The following is a 14,588-nucleotide window of genomic DNA, read 5'->3' as shown; positions in this document are numbered from 1 at the left end:
TTTGTTCATGATAGTTTGTATCTATTGCATGCTGCGTTACTTACTAATTTAATGTATGTGACTTTTGTAATGGATATTAATGTAAGATATATTTCGAACTTTACTTTTATTTGCATTTTTTATTTTAATATGATTAACTCAAAATCGAAAACAAAAAAAATGTATTAGTTATTCGGGGATCGGGGACCCTCGGAGATCCCCTGTTATTATTCGGAGAGGGGATGAGGATTCTCTTAAATAATTTTGACGGGGACGGGGACATATGCAAAATATCGAGGATGGGTATGGGGAGATTGGTCCTCTCCCCTCTCCTCCCCATTGCCATCCCTAATTGTAAAGACATATGGTGAGTTGAATTTATGATGTGGAAAACAAATAAAACACGCTAATAATTGATTATCTCACCGTCGGTATGTAGATACATATAGTAACCCATAGCCCACGTAGCCATAGCTGTGAATTTAATGTCACCTCTTTTTTTTTTTTTAATTCTGTTATACACAGATTGTTACTGATATTATATCAGACATTACAATTATAATATTTACAATCGTACTAAACAATTGGAACCACTGCCATACATTAACCTACTGAAGCACTTGCTCAAATACTTTAAACCCTCTCTAATATTCGAGGGGTGTCTACTCCACTCACATTTCATAAGGGAGAGACTGTCTCCACTCAATTAGTTGATAATTGAGGAAGAACTGAAACGAACCTACATAATGCTCTTACGAAGACTCGAACCATTACACTCAATATTGTAAGTGCAATACTTCTCCCATTGGACTGAAGCCCATTGATATTTAATGTCACCTCTTGAAACAACAATGCAGCAGACTCTAGAGCTAGACTGGAGTGGAACACGGCATCAAAATTAATGATAAATAATTAAATAAAATAAATCACAGTCACAGTCGTGGCAACTTGAGCAACCGCTCGTGCAATTAAGTTCGTCACCTCTTTCACTCTTTTATTTAATCTCGCTGCACCAAATTTCATTCAAACTTAGAAGTAGCTTCAAGTCTATGAGCTTCTGTGTTTGTTGTCTTTTTTGACGTAGAGAGTCAATGGGGAGGGCACCTTGTTGTGAGAAAATAGGGTTAAAGAAAGGAAGATGGACAGCTGAAGAAGATGAAATTTTGACTAAATACATTCGAGCCAATGGAGAAGGATCTTGGAGATCATTACCCAAAAATGCAGGTATCCAAATGGCTCGAATCTTTAAAATGCTCTGTTTGTTTCAGGTTTTTTGGCAGTACAATTTCTAGGTGTTTTTTAATTCTAATTCACATGTATGTTTTCATTTTTCAAAAGGTTTGTTGAGATGTGGCAAGAGCTGTAGACTGAGATGGATAAACTACTTAAGGGCTGACCTAAAGAGAGGAAACATCACTGCTGAAGAGGAAGAAACAATTGTTAAGCTTCATTCGTCTTTGGGTAACAGGTATGTGCAGCCTTTGAAAATTGCATGCATATCAGGAATATTCTAAATCTCATCTTGAGTTTACTTCACAATATGTAATTTGTTAGCTTGAATTTGGAGCTTTCATTTTTGCTCATTTGCTGGGTGGTGATGATGCAACAGAGTGTCGATTCTATTACTGGCTCTAGTTCTATTGAGCCACTGGGTTGACACAGGATATACAATACAAATATTACTGCTAAAGTGATGCAGTAGATATGTATAATGATGAGTGATAATTTAGGGGGCAACGACAGTGTCCCAGTTTCAGTGCCGTTTATGAGGTGTTGTGAAATCACGCCATATGTACACACATAAAGTATTAATATACTTTCTTTTTTTCTTTTTTTGTTGCAAACAATGGTGTAGTTATTTAGTAGTAAGTATTTGTTCTGAAAGTGTCAATAAATATTTTCTAAAATCCACTCGCTAATTGCATGATTGGATGTATTTATATGTATTAATTATTGTTGTATAATGTTATAGGTGGTCTTTGATAGCTGCACAATTACCAGGCCGAACAGACAATGAGATAAAGAATTATTGGAACTCCCATTTAAGCAGAAAAACATTCAGCTTCACAGGGCCCGCAGATGATCCATTAACAAGTGATGATTTGAGTAATAACGGTATCAAGTTAGCCGGAGGATGCAAACAGAGGAAGGGCAGAACCAGCAAAGTGAACTCAAAAAAGCACAAACTCGCATTGGCATCAATAGGGATGCCTAAAACTAAAAGGGGAACCATAAGTGAAGTACTTGATCAGCAAGTAACAGCAGATGAAAATAAGAGCAGCATTGGACAAGTTTCTTGCATGGCAAGTGATGAATTTTTCTGTGGTGAAGCAAGTAGTGATCAGGCAAGTGGATTGTGCCTCAGCAAGGACATTGAGAGTGAAGTATTGGGACCGTACGAGTGGCTGGATAGTGAAATAAAGCGAGTTAACAGTAACCTTAACAGGGAAAAAGCAAGTGCAGAAGACGAAGTGAAAAGGGACCAAGACAAAATGGCAAAAAGTGCTGAAAAGGAAAGCGTTTTTTGGGGTTCTAATGAGGATGAACTGTTGTACACATTTGATCCAACAATGATGAATTGTTCAGGCTTTGATGAGGAATGGCTTGATTTTGACTGGGCAGCAGGTGGTGCTGAGTGTCATAATCAGTGTGAATTACGGGATGGAGATGACAAGTTATTGTGTTGGTTATGGGATAGTGGTAATGGTGAAGGGTGTCAATAAGTGTATTGTTTGTTAGCTAGTAAGTTTGTGGTAGAGCTTCAAAATATTGTAATCAATTTGCCTAGTTGAGATGCACAAAGGTTTAAGTTTGTAATACTAATGGTGCTTGATGAGTTGAATAAGTATTATGCTTGGATTTTTGTATTTGTTGTGTTCTATTAAACGTTCAATGTGCATTTGCGGTCTTCAAATGTATATTGAAACCTTTATCTTTGTTTTTCTTTTCTTTTTTTAAAAATTACATATTTCAATACATTGTATATTATATTTTTTTTATTTGTTAGTGTATTGAAATTTGTGTTCCTCAATTTATTAAAATAAGGATGTCTCACACTAAAGAATTATTATATAGTTAGTATTGCTTACACATAGCTATATGCACGAAATTAAAATATAGATGGAACTAAAAAATAATAAAAATATAGATTCTAATGTATATTTTTTTTAAAGTTTTAGTGCATTGAAGCTCATATCTTTTTGTTTTTTAACTCCCTCCGCATGAATTTTGCATAAAGATGTTGCACTTGAGCATGATTATATATATGTATAAAAAAAAATTCTAATAAGGATATTCTCATTCTAACAAAAATAAAAATACTACTAACAAGAAAAAAAAAACTCTAATATATTGAAATTTATACATTTTTATATTTGAGAGACATCTTTACTCAATGATATGAAAAGTGGTGCTCAATACTCATTTTTCTCTTATCACCACCATCAAGGAGTTGATACAATAGAGGATGGCAAATCACCATAAAAGCATATATAATATAAAGCTAATTTTGCTGCTGATTCTATGGCCAAACTTGCAGGTTCCTTGCCTCTTGGCTTTCATATATTTGAGAGCCCCCAAAGGGTTTGATTATTAATTATATAATGATATGTATGAGACCCATCTTCCCACTTTTATTTTGCCCTAAACTTTATTAGGCTCCCTTGTATAAAAAATATATATGTATGTGTGTGTGTATAGATTTATAATATAAATAGGTGCTCACAAACGAATGCTCACACAAAATTAAAATGCAATCAGAGTTAAAAAAGAAAAGAAAAAATTCTAAGACACTATTTTTTGGAGTTCGTGTTATTTTGCCTTTTACCTCCGTCAACATTCTAATTTAGTGCGCAACAGGCTGTATACCCCATACTATTGCATGTTGCTACAATTTTATAAAAACAAACTTGATCATTCACAAAGCCTTCAAGTTCACACAAAAAAGCCCTGAAGCAATAACTTGATGAGACCAACATACATAGCAAGTTGTATAAATTATCAAAGCAAAATGGCTTTTTAAAATTGCAAGATATCAGCAATCACTTCATCAACCAACGACTTAAATATTTGACCCTCAACCTCTACGCCAAGAGCGAATGCATCGACTTCAAAGTCCAGCCATCTCCCATATTGACTGCTCATGTCCTTGTCTACAAGTTCATCCACCATACAGTCTCCCATGCTTCCCCATCCAGAAATCTCCCTGTACACTTCTTCGGCTAACCACTCTTTTCGTCTCACCATTGCCACCCCTTTTGCCCATGTTCTGCATCCCCCACCCACATACCGCCTGCATCTTATGTCCATGAATTCACTTACACAATCAAACAATACCTTCCTGCTTTGCCTAGACTCATCACCATCACTTTCTAATCCAGGTTTTCGATTTTCCAACAGATCAAAGAGGTAAGGATTGATTATCTCCCGTGCTCTGCCCAGTGCAAAGTCCTTAAACATCAATTCCACATTACACAGAATCTGTTTTACATACTCCAGTTCCCACTTGGCTGATCCTGCAAGATCTGTCACCATAATTGCACTACCATTCTTTTTAGCCACATATCCTATGGACATAGATGAAGCCGAATCTGACATCTCCGTATCTACTTCTAATGCGTGGAATTTCTTCAAAGAACTCAAACCAATAATATCTTGAGCTTGAACAGATGAACACTGCTTATTTCCTGTATGCATATTCTTAAAATTTGAATATAACTGATCAACAACTTTACAAAGAAAATATCTGAGGCTGATAAGTCTTACCCTCTGTACTGCCACTATCTACACTATCCGAGGAGTTGCAACTTTCTGTTGAAAAAGAAGGTTCAAGTATAGAAACCGGACTGGGATGTCGACAATCGAGCAACTGTTTGCTATCATAATGGTTAGTGCTGCACTCATCCATCTCATCAACTCCCTGATTATGTTACATCTTGCATCAGCATCCACAACGAGTGTAAATTTTAAGTTACAAAGTTACAAAGGACTCAGTAAAACCCAGTTAATTTGATTAACTGAACAAGAGCTTGTTTTAGATTTACTTGCCAACCCCGCACTAAACACAAGGAAAAAGAGACAAATAGGGCAGACAAGCTGACCAAGTAACTGACCCTTTAAGATAGCTTATACATTTTACCAGGTTCTTAAAGCGGAAGGTTTTGGGAGAAATCAGACGAGACAAACTCGATATAGAAAGTCCTTATGAAGAGTTCTTAAAAGGATCATTTCTGAGGTTGTAACACCAAAAGATGCAAAAAATAAATAAATAAGTAAATAACTGATAACTCCAATAAACTCAATGAAAGAAAAAAATGAAATATGATTTCTCAGAATTTGAAAAGGAGGTGTACTGTACCTGAAACTTGTGTTTTGGTTCCAGTGCTGTAGCCGCAGTGAATAGAAATTCAGATTCATAAGGGTTACCCTGTCTATCAGTACGCTGTGCACATTGATTCACCTTATCTTGGAACCTAGATCCGCTGCCAATCGCATCAAGAGTGGGTACTCGATCTGGTATAATTGACGCAGAACTGGAAGATGATCCTGTTTTGAAAGATTCATGAAGGGAAGACTCGGATCGATAACTTAGTTCCCTTAACTTCTGTTCCAAAAGCATACTCAAAGCATCTGCTCCCAGTGAAGACAACTTCATACTATCTGAGTCAAGCATTAATCTTTTACCCTGGTTGTCCATGCAAAGACTGTCATTTTTTTGTCTAGCCAGAGAAGATGTTTCTGAACCAGATATTGATCGAGTAAGTGGGGCTGTAAATGTAAATGAGACAACATCCATGCCTTTCTTTCTGCTGTCTTCAGCCAAAGTAAAATGCTTTTCCGTAACTGGATTAGATTGAAATGCCTTCTGATTTTTGTTAACAAACAGATCAGTAGCCTGATCTTTCCCATAATGCATGTCCCTCTCAATTGATCTTTTCTTCCTAGGGACATTCTTTGTGCTGGAATATAGGATTCCCTTTTCACTATCCATGACATCGGAGTCCAACTTCCTGGATCCAATTTTGGTGTTCCCAGCAGTTCGAGTCAAAGGTTTCTGACGCACAGTAGAAGAATCCCTGGACAGCATTTTTCTTCCTTGCAAGTTGGAAACCACGGGTTTTGAGGGTAACTTGTCTTTATCCGTTGCACAATTTTGCTTCTGATTATTCTGCCTAAGCACTCCAGAAGAATTATGCACAGAAGACTTTTTATGCAAATTCTTTTGAATATTTGGCTGGCTCTTGAAAGGCTGGCTTGACTTAACCTCATTCTGTTCTTTTTGAGTAACCAGATTTCGGTTATTGCTTGAATTTAAACCTTCTCTTCTCTGGACATTTACCTTGGCTTGAATTGCAAGAGAAATCGACTTCCCCTTATTCTTTACATCAGAAGTACCTTCGTCGGTATCAGAAGCCCGGGAAGATGATGTATCTATTGAACCATTCCAGCTCTTATTTAAAGACTGACCCTTAAGATATTTGGCAGCATTAGACTCAACAGGCCTTCGAGAAGTTTCAGCAACCCTGGATGCTCTATTCAAAGCTTCTACTTTCTCTTTAAGATCTCTCACTTTCAAGGGTGCAGAAGAGCAAACCAGTGGCATTTTCTGTGCAGCCTCTGCTTTTTCTTTGAGATCCCGGACTTTCAATGGAGCTGACGAAGACCCAGCAACAGGCATTTTGGTCCTGCTACTATTTCCTTGGCGGGCAGGCTCAAGAATTTTTGCAGCAGCTTCCATAATATGTGCAGCATTCTTAGTTGGTATGTAGCCATGGCTCTTGATAGGTGACAGAAGTTTATGGTGGGTAATCGGAATTGATTTAGCAGATTTAGGAGGCAAAATTTCAGTTTGGAACTTCTCTATCGGCCTGCTCAGCATCCTTTGAGACTTCAACTCCACAAAGTCCCTGGCACGGCCTTCCATGTTATTGAGTAGGTTACCAGAATACATCATTTGGGAGTCATAACAATAGTCAATGTTTTTCCTGCAGGAGTGAGCATCTTGAAAAGATTGGGTGTCAAAAAGAGGGGTAGAATATGGCTCGGAAGATGTGGGCAAGGAATCTAATCCCATAAGCCTGGCTACTACCCCAGGGGCTCTAGCACCATACCCATCATCATCTGTAACAGATGAAGCACAACTATAATCACTACTTCCTTTAAAACTTGAACCTGCTGCAGTATCATACTCATCTACCTGAGACATAAACAACCATTGTAAAACTCCGTTATAAAACTATTCAGGGGTCATAAGCATCAAGAAAAACATCAATGATAGCATATTCTTACCAGATGGACCCGTGTCATTGGCAGGTTTCCATCGCTTTTCTTCCCCTGTTTTGTACGTTCTACAGATAAGATAAGAATGAAGAATATCAATGACCAACCAATAAGAAAGATTTTACAAACAACTAACAAATTGCAAAAAAACATACATGACCATTACTGACATTACATGTGGAGTAGATTGTACCTGGAAAATCTGACTTGCTAGAGAACAACTTCTTTCGAGATTTTGCAGTCCAGTCAAACAGCTGAAAGAATCCTCCTACATAACCTCCTCCGCCTTTTGAACCTTCTTTCTCGATGCCCATTTTCACAAGCCAAAACTAAGGCAACATTAGCAATTATAAGCTGTAGAAACAGGGAAGCCAAACTGTGCTCCACCCATCAAATGCCATCTGCAACTTGATTGAACAGAACTGATTATTGATGTTCCAATTACTGTCTTCATAACCCATGCCACAGTTGTAACATTCATAAAAAAGAAAATTAAGCATTGTTATCTTTTGAAGATTATATGACTGTCATCCCGCATCAACCCATTGAATCAATACATTCTCAACAAATGAACTAGAATTTCAACATCTTTACAGAATTTCTCAATAAAAAGTAACTGTTCCAATAGTCTAGTAGCATCTATATGGCTAATGCTGCAAGGTCCATTTAAGTTATTGATTCAGACTTAGCCGTATCTATGTCTATTAAATTCACATCAACACTTATCCCCGTTGCTTAACATTCCATGACTTGTTCTAAAGGGCAAACATTCAATCTCACTGTTCACCTCCCATCACGAGAAACTACAAAACCAGACCTTCTACATTACACAAGAAAGCATACAAGAACTTAGTTATATAAAACATATGACCTCAACCGTTAACCTGAATTTCATCAGTTTTAACTCTTCTTTCACATCAACTCAAGTCTTTATCATTATTTTAGAATATCACATTCCCTTGGATTCACCTCATCAATTCAACTGCTCAAAACGCTTGAATTTTTTTTCAAACAAAAGCAAAAAAGTTGCTCCTTTCACACACCAAACAAGGAAATATAGAGCAGACTATTTACATTAACTTCCATAACTAACAAATTTCAAGCATACTCAATAAATTTACCAAACTTAAGTAGGTGCAAAATTCAAATTTTTTAGAACCCACGTGAAGAAAACTAAAGTATTCAATTCAAATTCCATTTTTTTACTACATTTTCTCAGCAAACAAAGAGAACCCTGAAAAAAAAAAAAGAAATTTCATCAATATTCGAAGCAACGAAAACAACTTACATCAAACAATCGAGAGAAGACTCTGGATCTCCTTCGGTTCAATCAATGCCAGCTAATTTTTTGGTGGTTAGGGTTTCCAATTTATTTTCCGAAGTAACTACTGATATCTGCAGAGATTTTAAAGCCAGACTGGGGAGAGAGAGAGTGTGCGTGTAGTGTGAGATCGTGTGTAGTTCAAAGCAATAAATGGGAGAGGCAAATGCAGACACATACATATATATTTTCTTTTTAAAAAAATAATAAAACTGTTTTTAAAAAATATTTCGAGGAAATAATCGTTATTAAAAATTATAAAGTTTGTAACGTCTCTTTTTGGTAGAGGGAGAGATTTCAAATTCCGAATGGTGACATGATTTGTTTTGACGGAGTGTTCGGATTATTTAAACTCACAGCTGGGTGTACGTTAAGGCTGACTCCCTCGTTCTGCTGACAGCCACGTGTGCCATTACGTTTTGAATCTGAACCATAATTATTTTAAATTTTATCGTTTAGGTCCTTGTGTTACGGTTTTTTCTTTTATAAAGATATAGTTTATCTCAATGATGTAACTGGGTCCCTCTTTTTTTTGGTATTAAAAGACACAAGTTGTCTCATTCTTTTAACTATGTCCCCGTCATCAACTAATAACCCATAATTAAGTTGATCAATTTGAATGAGATCTGAATTTTATCCTTTCCCCTCTTTTACAAACTAATCATCTAGTTTATTTATAGTTTAGAGGAACACAAAAAAAAAAAAAAAAGACATAAGAAAATCGTTTAGTTTAGACAAGTAAATTCCTAATTTAGGTCGTAATAATCAATATAATTTAAGCAGCTCCTTCATTTCTTCTTTTTCCAAATAGGTCATGTGAATCTCAAAATATAGAATTTGATGGTATATTGGATGAAATCTCTAAATAAACTAAAAACACTAACCAAATGAAAGCAAATTATGTCTCACTTCAAAGTTAGACGAGCATTTAAATGAACATTACATAAATTAACCAACCTGAGATCATGTTGGATGATGGCATTTGATAGAAAATGTATCCAAATACAAATATTAGAATCAATTTTAACAATAAAAACAAGAGGGAGATTAATTTTTTTAAAAAAAAAAATTGAAAACCTACAAACTAATCCATTCAATTACGAGCTTGACCATAATTACACAAACAAAATTGACAAATAATCAGCACCTTCTCCCTTAATTGAAAAATCATGAATCATCCCACAGGTTCTGCATCTTCGCTAGGGCTTCTGGTTCTCACATTACCCCACGTAAAATATGAACAACAAATGCAAAGAGGAAAAATAAAATAAAATAAAATAAAATGACAGAAATGTACAAGAATCAGAAGGAAGAAAGCAATCGAAAACATTTAGACTTCAGAGCACAAGAGCAACTTACTTCATCCCCCCCAAAAAAAAAAAAAAAAATTATTTATTTGAAGGTCTTCTCTTTTTCTAATTAATAGCCATGCACGAGCTGATAATATTTGTTCTTGACCCATCGAAGGCTGTTTCTTATTGAAGCCTTCATTTTGCCTTCGACAGCATAAGCCTTGTATTTCACAACCCTTCGTTGTCTCTTCACTTCGGGATCATTAATCCATGATGTTTTACGTTGAATTTGATGATTCCTTTTGTTATTATTATTCCACGCACTGAACGTTGATGATGATATTCTATTGGAAGGATGAGGATAATCCGGTGCACGTCGACGCATTTGATTAAAATCCTCTGATGATCGATGACGAGCATTGTTCGTCCTGTTGTTGTTTTCAAGCTTCCATAATTCACTCCCATATGCACTGTTAGCTGATTTAAATTCTTCCATCTCTCTCATATGTTTTGCTTGAAGATAATTTATTTTGCAAAGAAATTAAAATTAATTGATTGCCAAACAAAAGTTGCACAAGGGATATTGATGGAAGAATTGAGCTAAGTAGGGTTATGAATATGGGGGTGAATAAATGGAAGGCATATGCATGCAAGATTAAGAGCTCGTGTTGTTAAGGCTAATGTGGAATTTAAAGGGAGAAATTTTGGGCAGACGTGATGAGGAGACAGCCAGAGAGATTGAAATTGTGAATTGGAAAATCAGAGGAAAATTACTCATGAATAGCTGGCTTGTGTTATAATCTTGGTTAATAATTGCGGTGGCACTACTATTTTATTTTTTTTTCTTTTTTTTAGTTTATTAAATTGATAATTAAACATTGTGAAAATAAAAATAAAAAAGGGAACTTGTGTGCATATGAGAGAATAAAGAGGATGAGGAGTTGTGGATGGCCTTGAATTTCTCCTTTTGTTTGTCCAAATATATTATGGCATGTTTGACTCAATACTTGTGCAATTAATTTATCAATAAGCCACTAATAATGTCTTGCACTCGAAAAATAAATTAGTATATTTATTTATTTTTTATTTTCACTAAATTTTTTATAGGATCTAAATTCAAATTAATTGGTAGTTCTCATTGGTTTAAGTGTGTTTTCCTGATATTGGGGGCAAGTGATATAGTTGAGGAAACAATAGGGAGAGCTTTGTGGAGCATGTAGGAGTTAATTTTGGGAGTTGGAACTAATGTGAGCTCAAGAATTACTTAGGTGAACTCGAGGGTAGTTTAAGTGATTTCACAGAATACTTAGAATAATTGGGATAGCTTAGATAAGCTCATACTTGAAAAATGATATTAACCTTAAATTGAAAAATAGAGTTAAAAGACATAAATATAGAAAAATACACAATGTTTACATGGTTCGTCCTTTGACCTACATCAACGGGAGTAAGTTGTCACCAAGTTACTATAGAAATAAGAGGTTACATGAGATTTTAGATTTTTCAAGATGAATAACGCAAGTTAGATAGTTATATAATCACCTTTAGTGTTAATAAAGATGAAGATGGTTCATAAAGATATGGATGGTGATAATATGGTAGAGAAGATGATGATGGTGAAGAATAAAAGGTGGTCTTCCAAAAATAGAGAAGTGGGTGTCGATCTATAATAGAGAGAGAGAGAGAGAGAGAGAGAGAGAGAGAGACGAGAGAGACGAGAGCCTTCTAAATATGAGTGGTCAAGACATTTGTATAGTGGAGGGTAATGGTAAGGAAAAATTAGAGCTAGATATCATTTTAAAATCAAAACAAGAGACTTTGTTAAAAAAATAATAATAAAACAAGAGGCTACTTTTAAGACTATGTGTCATATTTAACGAAGAACCAGAAGAATACTCCTTTTGTACTACTTTTTTTTCTTTCCCATAAATATCTTGATGTGTGCAATCTTAACTCTTGATTTTTAAGTCCATCCAATATAGTAAATTCTTCCAAATGACATCTTTATATTCCTCTAAGAATTGTGCTCATTTTATCCTTATAATTATCCATGTGTCCTTTATTTATTAGTATAAAAATATTCTTCTAAAATTATCCCAAACATTTATCATACCCAATAATATAATGCATACCACATCAATTGAGGTACATCACCTTATCTACGATAAAAATTATGTTCTTTGAGGATGTAATTTGAGTATCTAAACATTGAAAATGCTTAAACCACTACTCATTACGTGGGCCACAGAAAAAGTAATCTGTGATTCAACTAAATTGAGCGGTTCCATAAATACAGGGTAATGATTGATAATACTAATTATTGACGATAAAACTGTAGAAATTTAGGCAACTTTTGAGCTTGCTGGGATTCCATACCTTTTGCTTATGTAATGTTCATTTAGCTATTGGTGGCATGGCCATGATCCCACAACTTGATCCTTGAGAATTTAGAAAACCCTCCATTATGGTATTAACATTTTGTTAGAAAATATGGCTTTTTTTCGATAAGGATTTGTATTATAATTGTTAGTATATTTCCTATAATTTTTTTTAAAGAGGATTCCTATTTAGAAATAAGCAATTTACTCTCTGGCACTTAACTTATTAAAGGAAGAATACAACTTCCACAATTCTACTTGTGCAAGAAATAATCAATATTATAAAGAGGATGGATTCATTTATTTGCATAACACTTCAATTTCTAATATGAGAAATGGTAGGTCTACCTGGTGTTATTGTAATAATTTTCCACTCAACATCCTTAGTGTAAAATCTCAGTGTTGTGTGATTGACGATTGATTTTTTTCACCATTTATATTTTCTAGTAATTATTTATTGAGAATTTATTATGTTCGAAGTACTCTAGCCATTGGATTTAAAGTTAAAATGAGTATTGGCTCTTTCAACTTTACATCCAATGATTGTAATAGATGCTTTAAATTAGAGCAAATCCTATATAGCTAGACCTTTATTTATTGATTATTTTTACTTGTGAGATCTTGGGCGAGATTAAAAATTCCTAACGCATATAAACATCTTGGTGTCTTTATCCCATGAGTGTTGTGTTGCCGGCACTACGTGTCAGTTAGGGCGCTGAAAAAAACGGATGACTTTCTTGGTTAATGGTTTATTATCTTGATTTCGACTGATAGATGAACATTCATAATAATGGCCGATAGCGAGTAAGACGTAGGTGAGATGTTTTTAATAGGATTGTCCAATAAATTATATTAGATCACTTTGGTTAGTTTTAATTCAATGCATTATAGCAAGATTATTTGTTGATTTGATGAGTGGATGCAAGAATGACATGCAATATATACTTCATCTAAGATTTTCTAGTTGACGAGAAATGATAATTCTAAAAGTTTATCATTGTGTATAAATGCATAAGAATATGCATGACCTAAATACTCACAAGGCATGCTTCTTTGGTTTGATCAAGTATAATTATCTCAGAAAATAATGAGGATAGTAGAAGAAATTAAATAAGCCAAAAAAACAAATGGCGTGGAATTAAATTAGTAGTACTAGGAGTAAGATTTTTGTGGCACAACAATTGACAAGACATGTGCCAAAACCAACGAGGTGGATGCTTGATGATTCGAAGCCACTGTCGGCGACTAGATTAGCTGAGAAGAGCAAGCCAAGTGGTGTAATATTGCATGCCTCCGCCCCACAATTAGTCTGATCTTGTTTGACTCTCTGAACTCTTTTATCTTAAGCCCGTTTATTAATTACTTTAAACGTCACTAAAGAAACCATTAAACTAAGTGTCCGAGAAGATCATGCAAAAGATGTACGTACCAATCATTGAATTACTTTTGAAACCAAAAAATATATCTAGAATACAGCGTGCCCTAGCTTCCAAAAGCTAAAGGCTTTTTAAAAGAGATCAATTGGGTTCTACGTACTGTAAGGTTAATAGAGTTGCTTTTCATGTATATGTAATCTTCAATTGCGAGCTTACGATGACTGATGGAGGATTCCAGTATGCAAAAACACTAGACAATACGGCATTATTTCTTGCTTTCTGACTACAACAGATGTTACAGACCAGTGACATGGACATGCATGCAGGTGGGGAATGTTAATTCGTCCGACGATAGAGTAAGAAAGACATTTTCTATCACTCTTTTGTACTAGTGCGTTATCTTCTCCTTTTGTGTTAATTTGTTTAATCAAAAAAATCTATTCATTTGAAGTGCGTGCAAGATGTTTTATATTTTTTTCAATCCACAAATATAATGGGACCCTCCTCATTTAGCTAGCTAGTCCCGGCCTTAAAAAAATCATTCTCCACATGTGGATTCACCATCTCCATCCTACTAAATTTATTAGGAGATATGGTGGGGGAATGAATGCGAAATTTTTAATGAGGTGGGAAATGAGATAGGCCTTCCCACTCCATTACCATTCGTATTTTTTAATAAATTATAAAACTTGTATAATTTAAAAGAGTTAAAAATTAATTCATTTAAATTTTATAATTTAAAAATATGTCTCTATAAAAATAATAATGAAAATGTCCACACTAAATAATTAGTTCTTTACAAAATAAAGCGTCGAGTCCAAATTAATGGGCAGTAGAGATATCAATGGCCCATTTAGCCCATAAATTAAAACTCCAGGCTTTCCTCTAACGTACGCCTCCGACGATAAGGTTTAAGCTCGCCCCAACTTATCCACACATATCCCGGCCCAAATGGACCCCACAA

The 14,588-nt window shown here is 35.0% G+C and overlaps 2 protein-coding genes across 4 annotated transcripts; one reads left to right on the top strand and one right to left on the bottom strand.

The window, feature by feature from the left end:
* The first annotated feature begins 853 nt into the window (after positions 1 to 853).
* Positions 854 to 2,846, top strand: LOC102628375 (transcription factor MYB111). Its single transcript, XM_006488812.4, has 4 exons — positions 854 to 1,203; positions 1,318 to 1,447; positions 1,952 to 2,750; positions 2,783 to 2,846. The coding sequence occupies exons 1-3, from the start codon at positions 1,071 to 1,073 to the stop codon at positions 2,700 to 2,702; spliced, it is 1,014 nt and encodes a 337-aa protein (XP_006488875.1). The 5' UTR covers positions 854 to 1,070; the 3' UTR covers positions 2,703 to 2,750; positions 2,783 to 2,846.
* Positions 2,847 to 3,855: 1,009 nt separating this feature from the next.
* On the bottom strand, positions 3,856 to 8,737 carry LOC102628873 (uncharacterized). 3 transcript variants are annotated; one of them, XM_015533503.3, is made up of 6 exons: positions 8,546 to 8,737; positions 7,451 to 7,705; positions 7,267 to 7,325; positions 5,336 to 7,174; positions 4,744 to 4,897; positions 3,856 to 4,664 (listed from the first exon to the last, which is right to left on the bottom strand). In XM_015533503.3, the coding sequence occupies exons 2-6, from the start codon at positions 7,569 to 7,571 to the stop codon at positions 3,997 to 3,999; spliced, it is 2,841 nt and encodes a 946-aa protein (XP_015388989.1). In that variant the 5' UTR covers positions 7,572 to 7,705; positions 8,546 to 8,737; the 3' UTR covers positions 3,856 to 3,996. The 3 variants fall into 3 exon arrangements, with proteins under 3 accessions (XP_015388989.1, XP_024958269.1, XP_006488876.1); XM_025102501.2 differs by having other exon boundaries at positions 7,451 to 7,701; XM_006488813.4 differs by having other exon boundaries at positions 7,451 to 7,658.
* Between the last annotated feature and the right edge of the window lie 5,851 nt (positions 8,738 to 14,588).

Source organism: Citrus sinensis, chromosome 1 (assembly GCF_022201045.2).
Source record: "Citrus sinensis cultivar Valencia sweet orange chromosome 1, DVS_A1.0, whole genome shotgun sequence".
Classification (NCBI taxonomy): domain Eukaryota; kingdom Viridiplantae; phylum Streptophyta; class Magnoliopsida; order Sapindales; family Rutaceae; genus Citrus; species Citrus sinensis.
The sequence above is the reverse complement of the archived record's forward strand: the minus strand, read 5'-3'. Positions and strand labels throughout refer to the sequence as shown.

Excerpts from the sequence above, each read along its gene's own strand:
- LOC102628375 (XM_006488812.4), top strand. The coding sequence starts at position 1,071 with ATGGGGAGGGCACCTTGTTGTGAGAAAATAGGGTTAAAGAAAGGAAGA. Across the intron at positions 1,204-1,317 it reads ATCATTACCCAAAAATGCAG|GTTTGTTGAGATGTGGCAAG; the intron begins GTATCCAAATGG and ends ATTTTTCAAAAG. Across the intron at positions 1,448-1,951 it reads CATTCGTCTTTGGGTAACAG|GTGGTCTTTGATAGCTGCAC; the intron begins GTATGTGCAGCC and ends ATAATGTTATAG.
- LOC102628873 (XM_015533503.3), bottom strand. The coding sequence starts at position 7,571 with ATGGGCATCGAGAAAGAAGGTTCAAAAGGCGGAGGAGGTTATGTAGGA. Across the intron at positions 4,898-5,335 it reads AACCAAAACACAAGTTTCAG|GGAGTTGATGAGATGGATGA; the intron begins GTACAGTACACC and ends TAACATAATCAG. Across the intron at positions 4,665-4,743 it reads AGATAGTGGCAGTACAGAGG|GAAATAAGCAGTGTTCATCT; the intron begins GTAAGACTTATC and ends ATATGCATACAG.